Source organism: Phaethon aethereus (assembly GCF_964289735.1).
Source record: "Phaethon aethereus genome assembly, chromosome: 1".
Lineage (NCBI taxonomy): Eukaryota > Metazoa > Chordata > Aves > Phaethontiformes > Phaethontidae > Phaethon > Phaethon aethereus.
Window position 1 is genome coordinate 76,771,442 of NC_138575.1, and position 25,791 is coordinate 76,797,232.

General features: G+C 42.7%; 2 protein-coding genes across 2 annotated transcripts; one reads left to right on the top strand and one right to left on the bottom strand.

The window, feature by feature from the left end:
* Nucleotides 1-736: 736 nt before the first annotated feature.
* TM7SF3 (transmembrane 7 superfamily member 3) lies at nt 737-17,682 on the bottom strand (the record flags this gene model as incomplete). The annotated part of the gene is made up of 12 exons (XM_082001916.1): nt 737-999; nt 1,483-1,645; nt 2,027-2,124; nt 3,916-4,068; nt 4,804-4,884; nt 5,333-5,419; nt 6,705-6,882; nt 7,919-8,090; nt 8,884-9,004; nt 9,437-9,587; nt 11,331-11,485; nt 17,613-17,682. The coding sequence occupies 12 exons, from the start codon at nt 17,680-17,682 to the stop codon at nt 737-739; spliced, it is 1,692 nt and encodes a 563-aa protein (XP_081858042.1).
* Nucleotides 17,683-19,489: 1,807 nt separating this feature from the next.
* On the top strand, nt 19,490-25,462 carry MED21 (mediator complex subunit 21; the record flags this gene model as incomplete). Its single annotated transcript, XM_082000220.1, has 4 exons — nt 19,490-19,531; nt 19,899-20,013; nt 22,294-22,394; nt 25,286-25,462. The coding sequence occupies 4 exons, from the start codon at nt 19,490-19,492 to the stop codon at nt 25,460-25,462; spliced, it is 435 nt and encodes a 144-aa protein (XP_081856346.1).
* Between the last annotated feature and the right edge of the window lie 329 nt (nt 25,463-25,791).

Consider the following 25,791-nt stretch of genomic DNA (forward strand, 5'->3'; position numbering starts at 1 on the left):
TTGTGTTCTCTTAGCAGTCATCTCTGCACAGAGACCAGATGACCAGCTTGCTACAGAACCATCCAAAAGCAAGGGATAAAGTCTTCTTATATTGGATCAGGTCTGCTTCCTGAGCACCAGTGTGCACACTTACAACAGTTAATTCAGTGCAGTTTAAATTCAAGTCACTTAGTTAAGCTTGCAAGGTTTAGTAATACTTCATGGAAACAATTGTGTCTGCAGCCACACACTTTTGTACCTATATTTGAAGGTGATACTTCAGTTCCTGCTAGAAGACATCCTCCTGCATACAGTCCTTATCTCTCATCCCTTGCAGTTTGACAGACTGCTCACCTTCAGGAGCAAGTCAGGCAGTATTTCAGCAGTGGTCTCCACACTGAGAGGGAAGAACCAGCATTGTACAGGTTGCTTTCTAAGGGCTGTTTTATACTTCACATACCTAAACATCAAACTAGATCGCCACAAGATAAATACCTGTACTTGACCATTAGTACAAGATTCTGCAGCTAGACATAGGCATGTTACAGCAGGCTGAGGGGGCCATTGAGGAAAGAGTCAAACCAGCATAGATGTACCCGATAGATAACTTTTCTTCCAGGTTGGGCAAATACGATCCTCTTATTAAACAGGACAAGTTGGCAGTGGCAAATCCTGCACCAGTGGCTGGTTTGCTGGTGATCACTCATCTCACCATTCCTAGATTCTTTCTCTCTGTTCCCACCAGTTATTTAGCAGGTTACAGAAGCAATGGAGTTCTCTCACCAGCTGGCTGCTCTTTCTGAAAAAACTCTTTGATATGCAGTAGCTTGTTATGAATCCTCTCTCTTAGGGGAGGGATATGGTGGCTAGGGTCTAAGACATTGGTGCTTCTGCGCTCCCTTTCCCGCTTCCAGGTGAGATAGGGGTGTGGCGGGAAGGGCACTTCGCTTCTCTCTCGGCGAAGCTGCACAGTTACTCCGCTGAGGGCCAGCATTGTCCATACTGACAGGATAATGAAGTCTGAAAAAGAGAAAACAAACAGATTCCTGTATCAAAGCAGAACCTTCCTTCCTTTCCCAAGCACAAACATTGAACAAGTTTAGCGACAGAAAGGAACGAAGTATTGTCTCTGCATCCTCACATGCCTAGAGTAATTCCATGCAAAGGCAAGAACACACATGGAGTTCAGATGAGTCTGTTCAGTCACCGTAATTGGCCTTACTGCCCACTCTGCAAAGTCATCAGCAAGGTGGTAGTCCAAGCCTGAGAAGCACCTTTCACAAGGGCCTCGATCACATAACACCTGCTGGAAGGTTAGTGCCTTTGAGTCTACTCAGTATTTCTTTTGGAGGACTAGAATTTATCATCTCTGTATTAAATCTCACACTGTACTTACTGTGTTCTCCTTTCATCCCTTCCTACCCTCAACATTCACTGTTTACAATGGAACCAAAGAGGCAGTGGTTTTTCTTTAGAAAAAAAAAAATTAAGAGCAGTACTCACCATTTGTTTGAAAAGGGACATTGGTGTAAGCTCTGCTGAAGTAATCATTGAGGACCCTTCTGAGTAGGTCTAATGTGATGTAGGCAAGGCTTGTGTAGACATAACAAGCAATAGCTAGGATCACTGCATAAGAGCCTACTATTCCAGAGGCCAGTATGTTCAGCTAGAAGGGGAGAAAAAACACAGCTTTAGAAGACTGAAACACTATTTCCCACCTCCTCAAGGCAGTATTGTGTGTCAGTTCTTCTACAAGAAATTAGCTGTACACACCTGTTATCCAGACATCCCATTAAGACAACAGAAGTCAACTAAATGCAAGTGTTAGCGGATGCTGTGTGCAACGTTGCAAAAAGTCATTCCTTTGCTTATGGACCATGTAGCCCAAGTAGGGCTGAACATGAACTGTTCCTTAGAGCTGGCCTTGTGCTGAGCTTCACGAAGCTGTGTTATGTCTTCTACACATATCCCACAGGACCACATTTTGCATTAATAAGTCTGTCATACCTTCCTCCCTCCTCCCAAGGTGACAGCGCATGTTACTTACAATTCTTGGACAGCCAACAAAAAGCACTGGAATCATCAAGGCTACAGAAGAAAAGGTCACCCAGAACACAACATCATCACGGAAGACCCTGTAGTCTCCTGCAAAGATACCATATTCCACACATAATTTAACAGTTAGCAAAACATTTCCTTTTTTATTTTGCAAGTGGTTGAGGATGAGGTTTTTTCCCCCCCAAAATTCCATACATTCAGAAATATCTGGAGTACAGCGTGGAAAAGTACATGTAAAGATGCATTGTAACACAGTTATTCAAACAAGAACAGAAAGAGACTGTCACAGTTGAGTATAGGTCCTGTCAGAGATACCACTCATCAATTCCTAAAGCTTTGCTTACCCTTTTGCAGTAACTTCCAAGAGGGAACATAATAGCATAAGGCACAGGCAGGTGGCTGTTCAGGTAGTATTTAAAAGGCGGCCTAAGTACGGGGGGGGAAAAATATTGCAAAAAGCTATTTGATGGAGTCTGTGTAACAAAACAAGAAAACCTATGTTGAACTGCATCAGTCTTTGCAATCCAGGAAACAAATCTGAAACTTCTTCCCTTTTTATCAGAGCTTTTTAAAAGCGAAAATGGGAATTGTTTGAAAAGATTTACAGATTGGATGACTCTTTGGCATTTGAGCTGCTTTTCTTGAGTGAAGGATTTGTAACATAACTAGCTTATCTTGGAACAATGACAGAATTACTACTTATATGGGGTAAAAAGATGACCTAACCAAATCACGGTAATTTGCCTCATTGTGGGTTTTTGGATTGTTTTTGAGAGTCTGCCTGTGTCTGGGACAGCAGATCTTGTCCACAAAAAAAGATTTTTGGTGAAGTATATGTTACTCATCTAGTAAGAATGGTTAAGTACCAGAGTACTTCTGCCCAATAAGAAGCCATTTTATTGCCTGTATAGGTTTATAATCTATAAATATGCATCTGTAAGTTTGACTCAAGTATGGTGCATGTGCAGCCATCACAACAACACAAGGCAACAAACTCTTCTGGCTTTAGGAAGAGTTAAGTCACTCAAACACTACTTTGCTCCCCGTCCTCCTTTCTAAAGCCTGTCCATTAAACAGAGGGGACAAGCTGATCCCCAGCTGAGTCACTGTTTTACTCTAATGAAGAGCAACCAGGGACTGCATGGATTATCACAGGATTGTGGCTCCAGTCAAACACAAATTACTGGATAAAAACTGTCCCACCAAGGGATCTGAAGTACAAGAGTTTAAAATTACAACTGAGAAAGCAGTGTGGCTGATGCTCTGATATCCTAGAAGGATTCCAGCTCAGCAGCCTTGCTTGCTTTTAAGTGATTTTTCTATTGTTTCTCTCAAAGTCATTCTAAAGACCCTGATGACGTCAACCCAGCTGCAAATACAAGTTTGACCCTTAGAGCACAGTGCTCCCAGAGCCTTGCGTTGTAGTATGGTGAAAGGTAGCAGCAAGAGCTCTTCTTAATCCATGATGCCTTTATGCCTGAAGCCTCCAAATTAGACTGGAGATTTTCTACTGTAACTTGTTCTGGATAGAGAACAAGACAGACCACAAGTGTGTGCCTGAAGTGGAGCTGGTGTCACAGACTGCCAAGATGGTATGCGGCTTAGGTAGGAAGAGCCTCAGCAAGTTCTCTGCAGAATGAGCAGTTTCCTTTTCCCACCAGTGCAGATTCCCCCCAAGTAGTTTTAATTACAGCACACCTGAAAGAAGGCTTCAGTTACATCTCTATTGCTCCCAACACTGAAAAGGGAAAGTTAGATATAATACCAAGATAAACCAGATAGCGGCATTCACCTTGGAGCCTTGCAGTGTCCCTGTAATACAGCAGGGACACATCACTCAATAGCCAGCACTTTGCAGCAGACTATTTCAATGCATACCTAGTGGAGTAAAGAAAACTGTTGATGAAAAGAGAAATCCCAGCACAAGTCCAATAATAAACATACAGAGTAGGACAGAGCCAAATCTCCACCAACTTGCGACCAGGAAAAGCCCTCCAGTAATTCCAGCTACTGCTGTCAACATAAGACGCACTGAAAAAGAAAAGGGGAAATTCCAACACTGAAAACATCAATTACTGCAATATACAATAACAAACTCAGCAGCTTTATTTACATGCTTGATTTTGCTATCCAATGAAAGCTTTTTCAAAAAGCCAAGAGTAGCAGTATTTACCTCATGCATTTCACTTAGACTCCAGCATGCACCTGAGGATGTGCTACTGAAAGAGTGGCATAGGACTAGAATGAAACTCTTGCTACTGTGTACATCAATACCTTGTGTTCCCAGGGCAGTTATGGTTGCAACAGATAATGCACATGTATGAAAAAAGTAACTGAGTTAGGACAAAGACGAAAGGAACTCATTCTTGCTAGTCTAACAGGCAGGATGCAGATCTTCCACTCTGTCATTTTACAGATGGCATTTGCATTTGATCTGAAACCCAGATCCAATCATTATGAAAGAAGTAGGAAGTATGTTGCAAATTTACAGAGTTTCTAAAAACCTGTATCATCCTTGAACAGATATTCAAATTCGTCTTTTATAGTTGCAGCTATTAATCCTGCATTGCTATTTGATGTTGGAAGCAACAGTTACTCTATTGCATATTCAGCTATTATGGTAATCAGAGCTCAGTTCAAGTACCCAGGTATCATCCTCCTATGCTTCCTAAGGCTGTCCAACAACAAGCACAGCTGAGATTTTACTTAAGGGATTCATAACAATACTTTGGGAAGAGCACAGAGTATCCCAACACATCTACTCACCATCATAACCAAGGCCAGTTACCCTTGTAATGAATACAAAGAAGAAGAATCCTGCAAATATGAAGCCCATGAAGAATAAGTCTAGAGAAGAAGGAAAAAAGATTTAGTATGCTGTCATATCACTTCATACCAAGCCCACTTCAGTACATCTTCAGACATCTTCATGTTACAACAACAGAACATATTAGCTCACTGGCTGAGAAGCACAAAAAAAGCCAGACAACACTTTGTTCTGGGAAGGGGTGTCCTCAAGTACTTCATGTAGTGTAATAGATAGTCGAACAATCACATACTTATATTTATATTGCCCATCATGCACCCTAGTTCTACATTTCTATTCTTTGCATACCAGAAACTTCTTGCTCCATGCTTAAAAGCTCTGATCCTGTAAAAGCAAAGTAGTGGACCTAATTGGCATGTAAACACTATCACGTGAATCTTAGTAATAGCACCACCATTCTAAGTCACAGCAAGTTACGTCTATGAAATACTAACCAGACTTATAAGAAAAACAACCAACATTCAGTACCTGTTTTCCAGAACCTGTGTCCAAAATAGCAAGTGAAGAGACCAAGAACAGCAAGAACAGTGAAGAATACTTTGGTAGACAGTTTGCCTACAAGGAAAAAGAAAGGGTTAGTAGAGCATTCCACCTACTGGTCCCAACAATGAGACTAAGGTAAGGTCAGGTTGCTGTCAAAGTCTGACAACTTAACAGCTGTCACTCCTTCAGACACACCATATGAGCAGAACCGCAATGCCTGAACTAACAGTTATCTTGATAGGACCTCTAACAGAATCCAGTCTGATTAAGAAATCAAGAGCTTCCTCCTTACTCAAAAGACTGAAGTTTCTGTAACAACTAGTTAAGTAGCTGGAACTTGCTGTTAACACAGCTTTACCTGAAAATTCTCTGCTCAGCTTTAAAAAAGGGACATCCAATCGTCTATAAAAATCAGTGCTACAAGATCAAGCAGCAGTCTCTATTACTGCAGATTTCGCCATAGTCTCCCTTTAATATACTCTCCATGCAACAGAAAGCACCAGCAGCATCCCAGTATGGCTCACCTCTGTCTCCTAGGAAAAATTATTACTGGTATTTAAGCTATTTGAAACAAGCAAGCCACATTTTCCTAGTTCTCTGTATTAGAGAAAAAGGGTTTAGCCTAGATAATTTGTCTCATGTTGTCATAAGACAACACTGAGTTTGACAACAGTTACTTGTGTTACAGTATAAGATAAGAAAATAATCACGAGACCACATCTTACTTTATGAACCATATTCTACCCATTATTCTTGTCCCCTCTGCAGCCATAGGGGGGCTGGCATGGCAGCTTTGCTCTTTTTCTGCTCAAATTCTATCATTGGAACATTTTGTACATGCTTTGTACAAAGTAGCATGACTTTGTAGTCATTTCGCTATTATTGGCATTATCTTTATGCTTATTTTACTGACTATCTCCTTTTAAAATATTTGTAAGTTACCAATTCCTGTCAGCACCAGCACAGTTAGAAAAGTCAGTCTGGACACTAATCTTGTTCACATTTTACTAGCTTGGTTTCACATGCAGCACCTATAGTCCTACAAGTGATTTAAGATTATGTATCCAGTTCAAGTGAGAAAAGCTAGAGTAGCACTACAGAGTTGAAAGCTATATATCTGCAAGCCACATATTAAACTTCCATTAAGTTAAACCTTCAATTGTTAATAGTTCTCCTTGGTCTTATTTCATTATTCTAGAATTTCTCCTCAGTCAAGAAGTAGACTCTGTCAAAGTAACAAAATACATCTAGTGTAGAACAAAGAGCTCTGTCACACATTACAGAAAATTAAATCTCAAAAGCACCACTCAGCATGTGTGTACAACAAGCTTAAATGTGTTGGCAAGTCCCAACTTACTGAGAGAAGAGCAGTTATCCACCAGGTCAGCAAAGCTGCAGGCATATGTATGCACAGGTATATATGCAGCAGAAGTATTCCAAAGAGGATCCCATACTATGACGTTGTAGATCACACCTTGTCCAGGAAGCGAGGAAAAGTAGACATTGGTTTTGTCATCAGTTGTCAGCGTAAGCATCTGGAACAGTACAGAGTATTTTTAATTGCAAGGAACTGTTTGTCACTGTTGGCATGTTGATGTGTCCATACAGCTGAGGGAATACTCGGCAGCTCAAAGATGATGATCAGCAAGAACTGCAGGCAAGAGCTCTCTTATTCCAAAGCCTCTCAGTATCAGAGTCATTAAAGGCTCACAGGACAGACTCCACTTCCTACAATATTCCTATGTTTTTCTGACAGGGAAAGTTTCTCCCACTCATATGTTTTGCTCCTCCCCATTTGAGGACATAGTTCAGTTTCCCTGTCAGTCTGCTAACCCAGGTCTGGCCTCTGAAGCAGGCAAGGCTGCCATTCTACTCCCTAGCAAGGCTAGACAGGTCATGGCCACCGAGATTCTCCCCTCTCTGTCCCTTCCAGTCTTTTTGCGGGGGTAGACATACAGCAAGTGTTTGCTCTTGCACATCAGATCTCTTTATGCCACTCCAAATAGCACCTGTTTCTAGTCCAGTTCCACTACACTCTCCTCCCTCTTCTTTTCATTCCCTGCCCAGTTCTCAGCATCTGAGGATGCCAGTCCCCAGCACCTATCATGCATTGTCAGAGACTGTACCAATCTTTTCAGAAGTGGCTCAACTTCTGGATTTACAGGCACTCAGTGGCAGCATTGCTACAGGCAAACTGGCCTCAACATCACTGAAGGAGCACTGTGGCTAAAGTAGTATTCAGAAAGCAGGAAGACACTGCAATAAGAGCTTGTTTAATTGAGAAGAGAGCACAAGACACAGAAACACATTGCAGACCAGTCATTAACTACCTAACATCAGAACCCACTGCAAGAAGCCTCAATTCTGCCACATTTTGGGCTGTGCTCACTAGCCACCTCTATCCCAAGAGAGAATGGTTGCTATTTTGCATGCATCACTCACTGTACACTTCCTAGCCAGAAATCCCAGATACAAGCAAGAAGCCTGAAGCATCAGCATGAGCACAGGGGAGGAGAACACTTAAGGTAGTGCCATTGCCACATGCCTGGTACACCAGTGCTTCAGACTTACTTTAATGCCATTAGCTTTGATACTTTGCACCTCAGACATCTTCCGTATGTGGCTCATGAGTACCATCTCAGAAAGATCGTTCTCTGGCAAGAAGTACTGGTAGACATCATAGTGCAGTCGCCATCTGGAGTTCTGACCAGTCCCTGAATCACAGGATGGGGGGTTTGCTCCTCTGCAATTAGAAATAGATCAGCTACGTGCCCATCACAAGCCCTCAGATCAACATTAGTTTTCAGTTATGTGTCTAACTTGGCAGTATTTGGCTTATACTCTTTACAGGTTAACACCAGCAACTATTTAAAACTACATTGTAAATGTTTGTGGGGACAGACTACAGCAGTATTATGCAGAACTACCCTGATGCAGGTAGTGTCTGTGCTGGTACCTGCAGTTACATTTACAGAGGCTTCCTAAGAGTCGTCATAAGGAACCAGCACAAGAATTCCAAGAGGTCACAACAGCAAAGATCACAGCATTACTGCTTCTTTTTGCATGCTATATATACACAGGTCTGAATATAGTCTTCCTCATTCCCTGCCTATCACCTGTGACAGGAGGCACCATTCAGAAAATAAGGTCTTATAACTTGAAGTCTCTATATTAAAAAAAACTCTAGGTCATTGTCATACTTCAGTACCAGTAAAAATATAGAATCAGCTATAATAAACAATTGCTTCTCAAACAGATTAACTCATTATGAGGAATAGGAAGATACAGTATTTGCTGACTGCTTACACATCTGAAGTTGCATAACCTCTCCACAAGACAACACCCTCATCTTTTATCTCTGTAACCTCTCCCCCTCCTCCTTTTCCTCATCATTTACTTCTCAGTTTGTTGCAGCAAAATAAGATTTCTGCCAGCAGCTGGGTGGTCAGCCTTTCCAGCAGAATCTTGCTTCATGACCTTGGCCAAATACAAAACAAAGGAGGTCTCACTCAGTGCACTGAAGTTTCTCCACGCACCTGGTATATCCCAAGTTCGCAGGGGCAAACTTGATGTGTATATCAACCAGTGTATAGTCTAGGTAAATATTTGGATCCACTTCCAAGTCAAATTCAAGATTGCAGCCTCCAGGAACAGGATCTAGAACACAGAAAAGACAGCTATAGTAGTTTTTACTTCCCCCTTACATGGCATGAAAAGAGTTCTAAGACCTCAGCAATGCAGGTACTTGCAAGCACAGTCTGTTTGCTGAGCACATAAAATTGTCAGGTTCTAGTCCTGCCGACAACACAAGTTGTTTCATTGCAGTCTAATATAGGTCCCAATACACACGCACAGCAGTTCTCTACTCTAAGGCTGAAGTCGTGACAAGATCATACAGTACATCCTACACACAACATGCAATTCAGCAGTGATAGTAAACTTTTTCAGCCCATCTCAAAAGAATTTCTGGCATCCACATCATACATTTGCACCACACAAGACTATCACCTATGAAAGGTCAACACTTCATTCCATAGTTAACTTGTAATAAGCAGAATTGGTATCCCTTAACAAGTAATAAGAACGTACCTTTCTCCATGTAGGGAATGGAGATAGCTGTGCTTAGCACCTGGCCAGCATCCAGTGACCGAAGGTACCATGTACATATGCTCTGTTGGGGCCGAAGGATGGAAACCAGTCCTTTGTCTACTCCAGTTCCTGAGCTGTTCACAGATGGATTCTGGACAGAAACAAGTTACATAAACAAACAGTTTTCTTGAGAAAGTTTCCATTGCAGCTTGAAGTATTGCACAGGAGTCACATTCCTGCCACAAATGTGTAGGGCACAGATTTCAATGCCAGTTGCCACAGATGAGGCATTCAGCCCTTAGCTACCTAGTAAAAAAGGAAGACGGGAAAAAAAGGAGCTGGAAAAAAGGGAGTGGCCTCCAACAGCACACAATGCCTAGTTCAGGCTCAAAAACCCAAGTGATAAGTTTGAGACTACTAAAGGGTTAATAATCACAACCAAATTGCACAGAAATCTAGCTAGTTGAAGTCTACTGCTATACAGCAATTGAGTGGCTAGTAAAGATGTAAAAGGATTGAAATATCCCTCAGTAAAAGTTGTGAGATGGCACGAAAGGGCATTCTGGGAACCAAAGTGCAAAAGCACCTCACTATCTCCATCAGAATGGAGATGACCATATAACAGCTGGCTTGACACTAGCCATGCCAGACAAGTCTCTGGGGCCAGGGCCAGGCCAGCTACTGACCCAGTGCCCATTAGCACTATCCTTTTCAGAACCAGAGGTCTTGAGGAAAGATCAGGCAGCAATGGCAGCATCACACACACAGCTGGAACAACCAATTGACCTCCAGTCAAAACTATTTTTCAGCATGGAAAATGTGCTTTTGTCCAAGACGACCACAGTTATCCGAGGCAACACTGTAAGGAGGCACTTTGGACCTGGCAGGCTTTAAAGTCTGGGTCAGCTTTATATTTTCAGAGGCAGGCCAGCCATAAAAGCAGTACAGCCATATTTATGCACCACTGTCTTTGGCCTGGTAAGGCCCATGAATGCAAAAAATTCTACCTCTGGTAATCAAAGATTGAATAGGCGTAACAGTAATGCCTTAGCACTGTAATCCTGGCTTCTTCATCAGTACAAAGAAGACTGAGCAGCTTGTGTGACTTGTGTTACAGGTTATTCACTTCCCAAGCTTCTCAAGATACTTCTTGGCACCCAGTATATCCTCATTTGGAAAATACTGATGGGGAGGGGGAATGGGAAGGCAGCTGTCAGATCTCCATCTACCACCTTCAGCTTAGTCTACGTTCTGCTCATATACCACTTAAGGCCTCACAGCACCATAAAAATCAGTATTTTAGATTGCATCCCAGTAACAACGGGACAAACTGAGGCTACTGTATAGCAGTAGAAATGCTTATATTGTTAGCTAGAAGTAGCCACCTTCACTATAGTGTGGAGGAATTTCTCCATATACCAAAGGAGAACTAAATTCAGGACAAGCAGCTGAAGTAACAAGACATCATATCTGTATCGGCTAGATACAAGCCACATAAACAGCAAACAACTAAACATCCCAAGGTGATCATGTTTAGCGCATAAGGTATCTGGCAAATACTTATCATGAACCTGTTTTAATTTGACAAGCTGATGGATAGTAGTCAGCAGCTACATGCCAAAAGCACCACCACCACAAAGAACAAAGTCTTGAAAAATTTTCAAGCCAGCTCTAAAATTCCTTTAAGCATTCAGTCCTCCAAAATAGCAGCTATGACATCTAAGTACGAGAAAGGATTTCTGAAGCTAAAGTAATACTGTCTGTAAGAGCCATGCAGGTAAGATATTCATATTATTTACATAGCTTTAGTTCTATCTTCCTACACGTACCAGAGACAACTCCTTTGCTGAAATAAAAGTAGCACTTAAGAACCGAAGTGACACTCTTACCATACCTTATCAAAGGATATCACCACATCACTTTGCTGGGCATGTACTTGAAAAATAACGACAGTCACATTGCTTGCAATGTTCCTGATTACAGCTTCCACTGGATTAGTCCGGTTAAGTAGCACATTTCTGAATTTCCCCAAGGAGAGCTCAAGAAGACCTGCATTACAAGAAAAGGAAGATCTACTTTTTTTTGTCAAGAGGGAAACAATTACCAAGGGGAGCCTGTAAGCTCAACCAAACCATGTTGGTTTATGCTACTCTCACCCCATAAGCTGTATTAAGATTTCAGAGACTACTATACACAGAGCTATACCAACAAGAACAGATACAGCTAGAGAACCTGCCATGCAGCCTGGCAGTCACCTAATCACATGGGGCAGGACCTTCTGCCAGGAGCTCAGTATGATACAGTTGAGTTCATCACCAAGAGACACTAGCCACAGCTGACCAGTTAGTGCAGTCAACAGCAAGTAACATTCAGTAGAGTGAATAAGAGGATACTGCGGACTACTTGCTCTTTGGCAAATACAGGCAAGTATGCTTGCATTAGCCAGGACACTTGCACAATGCCTGTTAGACTTCCTGGGTGAATTCCCAGACCATGGGAGTTGGAGTCAATTTCTGTAACACAGAGTTTATACATGTAGTTTACATACGTGAAATAGCTGAAAGTGGGTAAGTATACATATGTCTTTTCCTCCCACACTATTCTTAATTAGGACTGTTGGACCCTGATTGCTGTGTCTAAAAATCCGACTGATTTTTTCCAAGACACAACCAAGACCATTTCTTCTTATGATGAATACAACCCCATGATCCACTGTCATTTTATTTTTAAGAGAAGCACATGACCTAGGATATAAGATTCTTTGAGAGTCAGCTTTGGCTTGTCATTCAAGTCCTGCAAGAAAGCCTGGTTTCTCCCTGTGCTGGGCTCTTGAGACAGGGGATGTCAAGGGAGGTAAGAGAAGCAGCTGTACAGAAGCCACAAGATTCTTTTTTGTTGGTGGTTAGCAGGCAGACTAGATGCTTGCAGAACACACACAATGCTTTTCAGGTTTTTCCCTGAACTCCCCTGCATGCATGTACAGTACCCCAGCAGATCTAAAACTTATCAGGCCTAAACACAGACACAGTACTTCCTCAATAAAGTTGCCTCTTCTAGTGTAAAGGGATGATACTGTCAAGTACTCCAACAGAAGCACAGAGTAATCAACAGCACCATCCCATATATACTGTTGCTGATGACTCGGGTGGTTTCCCATTCAAAAAAGGGCAGGATACAGTCTTCTCATCTGAAACTGTACTCAGCACTAACTCCTTTCCTATTATTTTTCACTCTCCCTGCCAAGAATTGGCATCTTCGTCCAGGTTCTTCACCTCCTGATAATATGTAAACAGAGGTGAGCTCCTACCCTCATGCCTCCTCCACTCACCTCACAGCAAGGAAGATAGGAAAAGTCTAACTCACCTCATCTTGCTAACTTCAACCCTTAATCATTCACCCCTCAAATTTGATTAATACCAGTACTGCATCACCAATAAAACCCCAGCTGGAATATGTGGATCAAACTGTCTAGAAGGAAAGAGATTCTCCATTTTTCTGTCCCATCGTCTACAGTTTGTGTTAAGGTAGAAAAAGTTACTACTCCAAGTTTTCAAACAGTAATTAATGTAAAACAAAAAGCTTTGTGTATTCTTCAGTTCCTGATAGAGTCCCTTGAATAGCATTCAGATATCCTCCCCTTCACAAGACCTCTTTCCTCCTTAGCTCTTAAGTTCTACCAGAAATACAACTAGTGGTACGAATGCTAAAAAAAGCATTCAAAAGGCACAGACTATACATCAATGCACTCAGAAATTTGGAATGAAGGCTTAGAATGCAGGAAAAATATTTTTCTTTGATCTTCAAGAACTTCAGCACAGTTTCCTGAACTGCAAGATGTTCACACTTAGAAGTTCTTTTAAAGGTAAAAGCTGAAACCATGTACACCCTCTCTATGCTCTACATCAAGGGAAAAAAAACCTGCATTGCTCAGTCTTGTTTCTCACCTCCACTCTGTACTCATACCCAGAGGCCCCTGCGTACATAAGAACGGATTTGTCAGCAAGACATGCAGCCACTACTTCAACATGATCATGAGACTCTAAATGTCAGAGGCAGTCTCTCAACTTTAATTAGGGTGGTAAATTAAGGCATGGTGTTCTACATTGCTTTACTGTTTGCATAATTGCTCCTAAAACAGTGCATGTGACATACATTTTAAACCAAAGGCTGGACAGAAGAGCATAGATTCAGGGTGAAGAACAAAAATGGCTACATCCATCAGACAAGTATTTTTCAGCTTATTGTTCACAGGCTCCTTGAACCACACTTCTAGCCAGGCTTGAAAGATGAGTAAAAGGAGAGTTCACAAGCACAGCAGAGCAGCAGAACCTTCTAAGAAGTTTGCTGGAAAAGCAATTGCTACATGGCTACAGACTACAGCACCTCTCCAGCCTTCTTTTTTTCTGTCATTTGAACAAGTCACTGGTGGTGCTCTAAGGCAGAAAGAGAGCATGACAAATTAACCACCTCACAATTCGTCAGGCCCATTGCTATCACAAGTTCTCAAACAGGCATTAGATTACCCGAGCCATACAGAGTTCAGCACTGTCAAAGATGCTTTGAAGGACAAATACAGAGACCTCCATGAACATGTAGCACTGGACACAGCATACAAGCTGCTGCTTTGGGCAAGCTTGATCTCACTGAAGGTAGCATCCCAAACAGGACTGCAGGTTCAGCAGCACATGCAGCAAAGATACCACCACAGAAGTGAGGTAGTTGACTCAGCAAGTCAACAACAGAGCCAGCAAAAAAACCCAAGCATCCCAGCTTTTCTTATTGCTTCACTTGCTGCAGAGGGCAGAGGTCCAGAAACACTTGGTAAGATGCCAGGCTATCCCCTCTCTTTCTCACCTTGTAGAGAGAAGTATGATGGCCACTGCATGTCAGAGTAGTTTTGGGTTAGACACAAGAGAGGAACCCTCACTATTACATAGATTATCAACTTAAAACATACTTAAAGGAAGCCAGCATTATTGAAACTAAGCAAGAGCAGAGCAAAGATAGAGTACTGAGCATGTATTACTCAGTATACTAGTACTACCAATACTAGGACAGGAGCACAGATATTCCAGCATACGAAAGAACTGATGAGCAGAAGTGGACAACAATCGACTGTCACTCCACATTGTATCCTTTCTCCCACATGAAGGGCAAAACCAGTAAAGACAGCAAAGGAATTGAGCCTCTCAGAGCTCTTCTGAGATCAAAAGTCCTTATTCTTAGAGTTAAGAAATGAGGTAGTCAACTCTACAGAGGCTCAGCATTTATTATCCCTTCCCTGTGACATGCAGTTTCCCCAACAAGCATCAGTCAGCTTGAACCATTTCCATTCTGCTGATTCAGTCTCAAGCTCTCAGTTCATTTGATGCTTTAAGTAAACCACATTTCCAGCTCCAGTAGTCAAGTCTCATTCCCCATCACCACTGAGCAGCTAACCACCCGAGGTGCTTGATGACACCTAGCAGTCCAATTTCCATTAAGAAACATAACTGAAGAAATGCCATTGCCGCCCATGCAGGAACAGCCTTTACCTACAGAGCCATGCTCAAACAGTAAGTTTGCCTTGGACAATGAGCTTCTCTATAGTCGCAGAAAACACATTTCTACTCTGTGCCAACCAAATTACAGTGGATATGCAGAATAACCTTATGTAAGTTTTAAGATGTAAGAACCTTCCAGTGCAGGGACTGTGTCAACAAGTAGTCACAAAGATATTTACTGGAGATGACATGCAAGCTCAGACTGAAAACTAGTTTGAGCAGGGAAAACATGAGTATACAGTTACTTAACAGAAGAAAGCCAGCAGCCATATTATATCAGACCTGTAGGGCCATGCATGCATGGATGCATAAGAATCCTGCTACAAGGTTCTGTCTTCCCACATTAGTAAAACCCCAAATAAAGACACCACCAATCCTCAAAAAGAAGTAAGAAGACTTATGAAAGCTTCTAAACTTCAATTGCAGGTATAGTGAGACTCATGCTTAAAGCAGATAGTGCCGCAGAATGTGGCTTGTCACCAACTGCACCACTCCCATTCCAGAAGACTATTCTGTTTATCAGCTTAGAGGTCATTAGGTCTACAGTCTGGAAAGTGAGGGAAGAAGTACCTGTCTCACCTGCTTACAGTTTTACTAACCCACTTCAATTAACAGTCAGAACACACAAGACCTGATTAAGATGTCACTTCAAGATGCAGTGACCAGCTGTCAAACACATTCTGATAGATGAGCATTTTTGTGTGAATCTCTTTATTTTAAAAGATTGCCTCTGCATAGACTAAACAGCTAGCACAAACTAAGTTCATCCAGATAAGCTCCCGTTATGAAAAGGGCACTGCTCAATCTCAATTACACTATAAATTTGTTTTAGTTTTTCCAACACTAAACAACCTGGTTTGGACGTAGCAAACAAGGCCACTTGCACTCCTACTTCATGAAGGTGGAGCTCCCCGGAGGGTAACAAACATGATATAGAAAACACTTCTGCACAAATACTAAGTTTGAAGAGCTGCAGCCCATCAGAACCCAAGAGAGGTAAAACAGGCCATCAAGCACAGATTTTACTTATCAGCACTTTTCAAATAAAGCAGGATCTTCTAGTATTAGGAGATAGCGGAGCCCATCCCTGCAAACCTGGGTCTCCAAGACTGACTAACCCCAAGACAATTTCAAATAAGTGAACCATTAAGCACATATCCTTGTTTAAAGGACCTAATGATCAGCTAGACATTGGTACACAAATTACACATCTTATTAGCTTTTCCTGAGGAAAATATTTTCCACCTCCACCCTCAATTCTGCAAGGAAGTAGAGCAACAGGGTCATCCAAGCCGAAGCAGTTAGCTTAGTCCCATATTCATTTTTACATACTGCAAAAAAAAAAAAATTACTTAACACATGACCCATTTTCAATCAAGACAGGGAGACAAACTGCTTGTCAGCATCTTTTAATATAAAGATTAAGATCTAAGAACACTGAGTCTTCATTCTCAGACCTGCTTGCCGCCATTAGGTGCCAAGTGTAAGCTCCTAGGGCCAGCAAGAAGCAGGGAACACTTCGGCAGGCCATAAGATCTCCAGCATGGGGGGGGGGGGGGCGGGGGGGTGTCAGACGCAGGAGAAGTCTTCCACACTTGAGACTGATTCCAAACACTCTCCTGCAGCCTTGCAAAGTATCCCAAGAGTACATTTTCTCCTTCTGAATAATTAAGTTTCATTAGAGGCAAGTTTAAAAATAAAAAAAACACTAAGAAGAGGCAGCTTACATCAGCCCTAACATAAGGGACTGCTTGCTTATCTCTGAAACTGATTATTTTTTCCTTTATTTGAACAGATAAGAGTTTAACAAGAAAAGAGTAAGCGACTGTTAAATCTTCACAAGCTATACTCATTATAGTACAGTTACCTCTGGACGCAGAAACGCATGGGAATTACAAAAAAAAAAATCCCATGCCAAATAAAGCCAGATTACATCAGCACGGCCCACAAGTAATTTTAGGAACAAAGCTCGAAATTCTAGGGGGTTTCACTCATTTCCTTAGTTTTATAGGGACAGGGATTTTTCAACCCGTAATTCGCAGAGTGCTGGGAACCCCCAGTCACCTTTATGCGGTCAAAAAAACCCAAGCCAACAAACCACTATTAACCTTGTTCCCTTTCTCCTAGGTAGTGTGAAATGCCAACTTGTTTCCCTAGGAGGATACAACTCTACACCAGACTCATCAGCCTGTACTGTAACCCTGCAACAGTAAAATTAGTCCAGCATATCCATGCAAGACTTAAAATGACGGCGTTCATAGCAATTAAGCTGCTGGAAAAAAAAAAAAGCAGGGAGAAAGGGATTCTCCCTGCCCACATCAAAAATTAAGATAACCATGAATATATAACTCTTCTCCAGCTCCATCTTCGCTTTGATCTTCACTCTTGTTCAACCCTCGAGACAGCAGCAGGTCGCCCCGCCGCCACCTGGGACATTCCCCCCCCCCCCCCCCGCCAAAAAGCTCTGCAGGCCCCTCCTCACAAGTCCCTTCCCCTCCATCCTTGCCAGATATCGACCCAGCACAAAAACACTTTTTGCCCAGTACAACCCGGGCCCTCACCGACCCTCCGGCCGCCTAATGGCGGCCACAGCCCACAGTGTCGTCGTCGTCCCACCCCACGCCCACACTTACCTGAGGCGCCACCGTGGCGCAGGACCCCCAGGAGCCCCAAGAGCACCACGGCGCAGGGAGAGAGCCGCATGGCGCTGCGGAGGGAAGGGGAAGATGAGAAGGGGAGCGGGCCAAAACGGCTTAGGAGGAGCTTGGGCCGGGCGGGTCCTGTGAGGCGGCGCTGCGCCGCCTCACAGGACCCGCCCGGCGGAGGCCGTTCACTGCCGCCCCTCACCCACCTGCGCGAGAAGACTTGAGGTAACGGCTCCAACCGACGCCACTAACGGTCTTTTATCCTCCCCTAGCCGCGTCCGCCGGCTGTGTGGCTGTTCCTGCGGCGGGTGAAAGGGACTTGGGAAGGTTTCCAGGTCGAGTTGGGAGGGTTGAATGTAACTGATTTTTTTTTTTTTTTTTAATTTTTAACGCAGCTGCCGTTTGTTTTTGCCTTATAAATGGCGGTAAGAAACGCTGGTAGGCCTCAGGCTCACTGGCGCCTGCTCAAGGCGCTTCTGACTGCAAAGGTGATTCATGGGTGCGTGATTAGCAAATTAAAAGTATCTCTTTTTTTTTGGGGGGGGAGTGTTTTGTGTTTTCGATTTGTTATTTGGGCCTCGTTTATGAATTTGCATCGTAGCTAGCCTAGGCTCTAAAAAGCCTTGTATGATCACCCCTGTTTTGTTTATTTTTTTCCCCAGCTTGCTTCAATCCGCTTTCCAGCTGAAACGCAAAGGAAGCCTGTCAGTCTGGCATAAGAAGAACACGTAGATGAGTGCTGGTCCGTGTTTATAGATGCTTCAAATAAATGGCTGTAAATTCTCCCCACCTTTGCCTACTGTGCTTAGGAAGGTAGCCTTTCTCCATCAGGTTATCTAGTTTGCTGAGGGTTTTTTTTGTTCTGCTCAACAAGGCTCCTGTAGGTCAAAATCTGTGGGATGCTAAAAGTCTGTATAGTCCATATCCCTGAGTGAGACCTCAGTCACTCTTTATTCACAGCTCAGCATTCAAACTGCTCACCCGTGGCTTTGTCACAGGCGAACAGTGCCCACGAGAGGCTTGTCTCGTGCCATGAGCCTCACGTATTCCAGGCTCAGTCCAGCATCCAACCAGCTCATGGAAATCCAAGAAGGAAACTGTTGACTTCAATAAGAGTTGTAAATCCTTAAAAATGTGCAGTAGGCTTTGGTCTACAGCACTGTAGTTCTGTGACTTGGCTTTTTAACAGAGGAGCACAAAGAAACTCTGCATCCCAGTTTATATATGCATATGCGTAGGTGTAGAATCCTAAAAAATCCTAACCCCAACCATGCTATCAGAAAAATGCCTGCCGGCTGTGAAGCTGCCAGGAAAGGCTGATGTTTCAGGGGTAAGAAAGAAGGAGTTCAGGTGCTGAGCACCAGACAGCTACTGACTGGCACAAATTCCTTATTCAGGAATTTCAGAGGACTCTGGCTGGCTGTAAGCTGGATCATGGAGGACACTACATGCCTGGCCTTTCACCGCTCGCCAGACGCGATGGGCTCCGGGCTGGTGTGGAGCATCCGAGCCGCGGTGCTGCCTTCGGCAGCACTATCCACAGCGGCCCGTGGGCCAAGCCCGCGTCCGCCACAGCACGACGTTCTTCGTAAGCCAGGCCCTGCCTGACCCCAGCCGAGCAGCTGCCAGCCACAGGCGAGAAAGCAAAAAAAGTGTCAGAAAGTGGCTTCACGTGGCTCTGACACGGTGCGGGGCTGCCCGGTGCGGTGGGACCGGGCCTCCTCCTGGCCTGCAGGGGGCGCGCCAGGCCTGTCCTGACTCACCGGAAGGAGGTCCGCGTCACGCCCCATCCCTCCTCCGCCGACACTGAGGCGCCCTATTGGCTGCGCTCGTCGCTGCTGCTCGGTCGGGTGGGCGGTGGCGCCATGGCGGATCGGTTAACGCAGCTGCAGGATGCCGTGAACTCGGTGAGGCGAGTGCTGCTCCCTTCTCCCCCGACGCCCGTCGCTTTCCTTACCACGAGGAGGGGAGGGGAGGGGAGGCGAGGCGAGGCGAGGCGAGGCTGAGGAGTCACGTTCCCTCCTGCTCTTACTGCCTCTGCTGCGCTTGGGCCCGGCCGTTGTTGGCCGTTGCGGGGGGGTGGGGCGGGAAGCGATCCCTCTCGCCGCCCCCGCAGCCCCAAGCGCTGGCAGCCCCCAGGTAGGGCTGTATCGCCACGGGGGTGTGCTCCTACTTAGCGCCGGGGTGGGCTGCTGCGTGGGGTCCGCTAAGATGCAAAATAAAATTGACATCGTTTTAGGGGCGAAATAACAACGCTGTTGTTCCTGCTTGCAGCTCGCAGACCAATTCTGCAACGCCATTGGAGTGTTGCAGCAGTGTGGGCCCCCAGCCTCTTTCAGCAACATTCAGACAGCAATAAACAAAGATCAGCCTGCTAATCCAACGGAAGGCAAGTCTCTGCATCTCCTAACAAAATGTGAGGGTGTTCTGATATAGTACACTCTGTAATACAGTCTGTATAATCTATAACACAAAATCTGCACTCCGTTTCATGCTTAACAAACAACTTCACGAGTGACTGAAGTTGAGTCATTAATTGATGTCAGCTGCACTTGCTGCATAAGACTGTGATAGTGGAAATACAATTTTAAGTGTTAAGTAAGCATTACAATGTATTTCTTGTGCTGGTGTCTTTGCACAGATACAGTAGCTCTACAGGTATAAAACATTCTAATAGGACTGCTGCAAGAGGTTGTTAGTGAGTTGCCCATTACTTCCAAAAAGTTTTTTCAGAAAGAATTAGTGTTAGTTTTATGAAATCATGTATGAGTTTAAAATTCTCCATGTCATAAACTTTTAATTATTTGTGTCTTTTCCATGTATCATCTGCTTATGTAATTAATTAAGGAGTAATGTCCTGAGGAGTCTCCCTATTGGCATTTGTGGTTTTGTTGTTGGCTGCTTTGGTTTGGTGGGGTTTTGTTTTTGGTTTTTTGAGAGAAGAAACTGATCTAAGGCACTGAAATTGGGAAACAAACTAAAAGGTCTCTCCAATTTGAGAATTTCAAGTTAGTGTTTAAATAACCATGTTATTTTAATCCTGAATCTTTTTATCTTTTTTCTTATTTTCTTTTTCTTATCCTTTTCTATTTCTTAGTGGCTGAACAGGAATTCTTTTTTTTTTTTTAAATAAAAGTTAAATAAACCATCTATTTGAATCACTTTCTTTACATTGTGTCTAGTGGCAGATTTGAAGGCAAGGATTGAAAAGTTAAATAGTTTCTAGCTACTTCTCAATACTTAATGGAGTGACTAGAACACTTAATATTGGTATTAGTATCTTTTTTTCTTATTTTCTTTTTCTGCCTCTTCCCCCCATTTTATTTTTTTATTAAAAAAAAAAAAAATGTTTACTTCTAGCTTGTATCAGATTAGGTTTGTCTATTAGGATATCAGGGGAGACTGGTTTGGAGCACAGTGATGCACTGTCTAGGACAGCTGGATACTAGTTCTTCACTGGTCCATGGCAGTTTGCTCTCTGATACTGGAATTAGTTGGAAGAGCCAGCTGAAAGGCTTGTTTGCTTCCTTATCTTACCTGGTGTTGTCTCGGGTGCTGGTATCAGTGGGGTGCCAGGAGCTAGAAGCTTTGTTAAGGTCTTAAAATGGGAGCTAGGGGCTTTGTAAAGGTCTTAAAATGGTTGGTCATGGCTGACTTCTCTTTTGATCTGCCTTTTTCTAAAATTCTGAATATAGCAACTTCAGTAAAATCATACAGCCAAGTTAGCAATGCTGATGAGGAAAAACAAAACTAACAGTTATGACTCTATAGATACTTAAAGTTTTACTAAGAAGGCCTTAAAACTCTTTACAGGTAAACCTTGTGGTGACCCTGACAAAGCTTTAAATGGGTATGTTGGTTTTGTTTGAGGGTTTTTTTTAAGTTAAAGTCAAGTGTACCTTTGAGAGTGCCAATCTTTTCTATAGATTTTTGCCATTAGAAAGTATTTTTGCTCTTGCTTCCACGAATCTTTCATGAACGAATCAGCATAAACAAATATATGTATAAGATCTTAAATTATAAATTGAAAGGAGCTGTTTCAGTGTTTTAATGGTAGTAATGAACTTAATTCAAATTGAATGGACACAATTCCATATGGAAAGGTTTTGTTTCTGGCTTATGGTGCCTTTTATTACAAGTCCATGCAGTTCTTTCAGTGATATAGCAGCCAAATTAAGGTCTGTTATAAACTTCCAGTCCTTTTCCATTTCTTAGTGGCTGAATAGGGATTCTTTTTTTTTTTTTTAATTAAATAAACCATCTATTTGAATCACTATCTTTACGTTGTGTCTAGTGGCAGATTTGAAGGCAAGGATTGAAAAGTTAAATAGTTTCTAGCTACTTCTCAATACTTAATGTAGTGACTAGGACACTTAATACTGGTATTAGTAATTTTTTTAACTGGCTTACTGTGACAGGGTTTGAGCTATGTACAAAGCCCAAGTCTTTGTATAACCCATTACCTTGTTTAATCTAGGACTGGAATCAAAACTACCTTAATCTTCTAATATGGTTGAGTTCTCATCAGTTGTGATACTGTTGTTTTCTTCATGTAGGAGAATTTTTAACACCTGCATACTTCAAGTCTGTACAATTTTCTGTGCTGTGTATGCAGAGTTGTGCTTGTTTCTAATAATGTACTGAGTGCACTGACTTTTATTTTTTAAAGAGTACGCCCAACTGTTTGCAGCATTGATTGCACGAACTGCAAAAGATATTGATGTTCTAATAGATTCCCTGCCTAGTGAAGAATCGACAGCAGCTTTGCAGGTAAGAGTGTTCTTAATTAAAATATCAAAACATAACTGAAGGCAAGCTTCTTCCTTTTTTTAAAAAACACTGTTCTTTCTCTCTAGGCCATGTAATCTTGAAAAATTACTTTAATATCAGCCTGAAGTTTTCATGAGGGTAGCCTGTGAGTACATTATGAGCTTAGTGGAAATACTGAACTTGCATCTAATTCTAATTTTACAATCATAGAATCATAAAATAGTTTGGGTTCGATGGGACCTTTAAAGGTCATCTAGCAGGGACATCTTCCACTAGACCAGGTTGCTCAGAGCCCCGTCCAACCTGACCTTGAATGTTGCTGGGGATGGGGCATCTACCACCTCTCTGGGCAACCTGGGCCAGTGCTTCACCACCCTCATTGTGAAAAATGTCTTCCTTATATCTAGTCTGAATCTACCCTCTTTTAGTTTAGAACCATTACCCCTTGTCCTGTCACTACAGGTCCTGCTAAAAAGTTTGTCCCCCATCTTTCTTATAAGTCCCCTTTAAGTACTGGAAGGCTGCAGTAAGGTCTCCCCAGAGCCTTCTCTTCTCCAGGCTGAACAACCCCAACTCTCCTCCTCATGCCCAGCCCTCTGATCATTTTTGTGGCCCTCCTCTGGACCTGCTCCAACAGGTCCATGTCTTTCCTGTGCTGAGGGCTCCAGAGCTGGACGCAGTATTCCAGGTGGGGTCTCACCAGATCAGAGTAGAGGGGCAGAATCCCTTCCCTCAACCTGCTGGCCACACTGCTTTGGATGCAGTCCAGGATGCAGTTGGCCTTCTGGGCTGTGAGCGCACATTGTCGGCTCATGTCCAGCTTTTCATCCACCAGTACCCCCAAGTCCTTCTTGGCAGGGCAGCTCTCACTCCCTTCATCCCCCAGCCTGTAGTGATACCAGGGGTTGCCCTGACCCAGGTGCAGGACCGTGCACTTGGCCTTGTTGAACCTGATGAGGTTCACATGGGTTCATACCTGGAGCTTGTCCAACAATGCTCAACTGTTTTGCATTTCCAGAAAATCCTTTTGACCCACAATTGAAGGAATACTGCTCTTTTTTTTTTTTCCCTCTTCTTTCTACAGATCTTGCTTATTAAACAGCATCTTTTTTCTTTTTTACTCTAACTTCTAGATTTACATCAAGTATTTTCTTTCTAGAAAGCAACAAGGATGCAAAGAGTGCCGTTTCTTGCAGAACCCTGGAACTCCTCTAAGATCACCTAAAGGTTTTACACCTGATTTGGTCATCTGTGACTATTCAAAGGCATTTTATAAAAGACTAATACAAGAGGTGCCTGCTGGGTCAAATACAAATAATTTGACAGTGATATCACATTTGGTTTGAAACAGAGGAGGTTGAGTTTTGAAACATGGCTAGTCACAGTAATTGCTGAACATACTAATTGGGCCTGGTAAACACTAGCATAATTTAATGTAGCTGTGTATTTAATAGCTGAAGACAGTTTTCCTGCTGCAGACAAATTACAGGCTTCTTCCATGACTGAGCAGGGGTCTGATCATAGTGACAGCTGATGCAGGGAAAGTAGGGTGCTCCAGACGGAGGAGTTGGTTATGGACTTAGGGGCATGCTTTCCTTCGAGGTGATACTCAAACAGTTTGTTGCTCCATTAATGCAGAATCTCGTTTTACAAGGATTTCTGGCCTTTTCTGTTTGGTGTGGTTTTGAGATAAGTTAGCTTGGATTCCATCACTTACTCATTCTAGTTTTGATTTTTATTTGCTGCTGTTTAATTTGGTGCAGTATTAAACATTTTGACATTCTTTAAAAGGATTGTTTTGAAGGTGCCTGAAATACTCTAAAATATGCAGTATAGATTTTGTTGAGAAGCGGTAAATAGATACTTGGCTAATAGACATGTATTGGCCTGATCTATTTCTTTTTTTTTTTTATACTAAGGTTGTCTTGGTATATGTTTCAAATCTAAGGCTTGTCATGAATGGTAAAAGGGGCTGCTACGCTAATGCCCAATGCAATTTACCCATCCCTCTTGAGTTCCTTTGGTAGTACACATAGTTGGTAGTACATATTCCACTCAAATCTGCAGCATACCTGCAGTCAACTATTTAACAACTGAGACTGAAGTAATTGAGCTGGATTCTAAACTTCAAACTCTTACCTTTTGCTATCTTCCTTCTATGACCCTTTCTCCAAGGGCTGTTAAGTCCTTCATGCATATATTAACCTCCACTAAAGATACCAGTGTTGCAGAATGGAAGATGAGTATGTGGATAGAATTTGCCAATTTGAGCACGACTTCTTAAGGACCTGTATATAAACCTGGGTAACTGCTTTAAAAAACCATCAGTTTAAAAGTATTGTGTGTTGTTTTTTTCTGTTTTTGAGTTAGAAAAAATTTTAGTAGTTTTAAATTTAAGTATTTTAAATTATTAAAATATTTTGATGTTAAAATGTTTTATTTCACTAAATTTTGTCTATCTGAAAAGCAGTTTGGTTCTGAAACAACATATTGAAGAAAAAAAGGTTAATGCCATTTCATCTGAAATACACTATTTAATGGAAAGGTTGAAATAAGTTATGTTTGCATCTTGCTGAGTACCTTTCAGTAAGGGAGTGGGGAGGGGGATAAATACTTCTCAAGAAAAACTGTACTGAGCTGAGAGTTGTAATATGAAAGAAACTAACATCTCTGGTGGTTTTTTTTGTGTTTACTCCATGTAGCCATGCACTGTTTTAGGCTGCAAAGCTATAACGAGTTGCTTTGAAGTTACTAGTATGTAACTCGGGGGCTAAAGAGAGAATCTTTCTGTTTTCTAGGGAGCATGAACTATTCCATCACCATCCTTTAGTAGCAAAGTCAATTTTGTACTCTATTTGAAGATCCTTACTTTTCTTCCATTTATTTTAAAGGCTGCTAGTCTGTATCGATTAGAAGAAGAAAATCATGAAGCCGCTGCCCGTCTGGAAGAGGTTGTTTATCGTGGAGATATGCTGCTGGAAAAGATTCAGAGTGCACTGGCAGATATCGCCCAGTCGCAGCTGAAGACGAGGAGTGGTTCGCACAGCCAGCCCCTTCCAGACTCGTAGCGCCAGAGGGCGGCACGCCCCCACGAAACCTAGCTGCCCCACACCGTGCTGAAAACACAGCTTTCCATCCATGGGAGGACTGTAACACCCAGCCTGGCACCTGTGGGACTCTTGAGTGCTCCGGTCGTCAGTAACAACGTCTGTTATCAAAGCTCAAACTGCAGGTTTTGTATGAGAAAAAAGAGCTTCTGTTGTAGAATTGGTGGTTCCGTTCTAGAATTATGTGTCTTAATGTACATTTCCTTCACTTAAAATACTAATTTCTGAGCTTTCTTTTCTGTTCGTAAATATGTCTGACTTCAGTCTGATTTGTTGTCTTCACTACACAG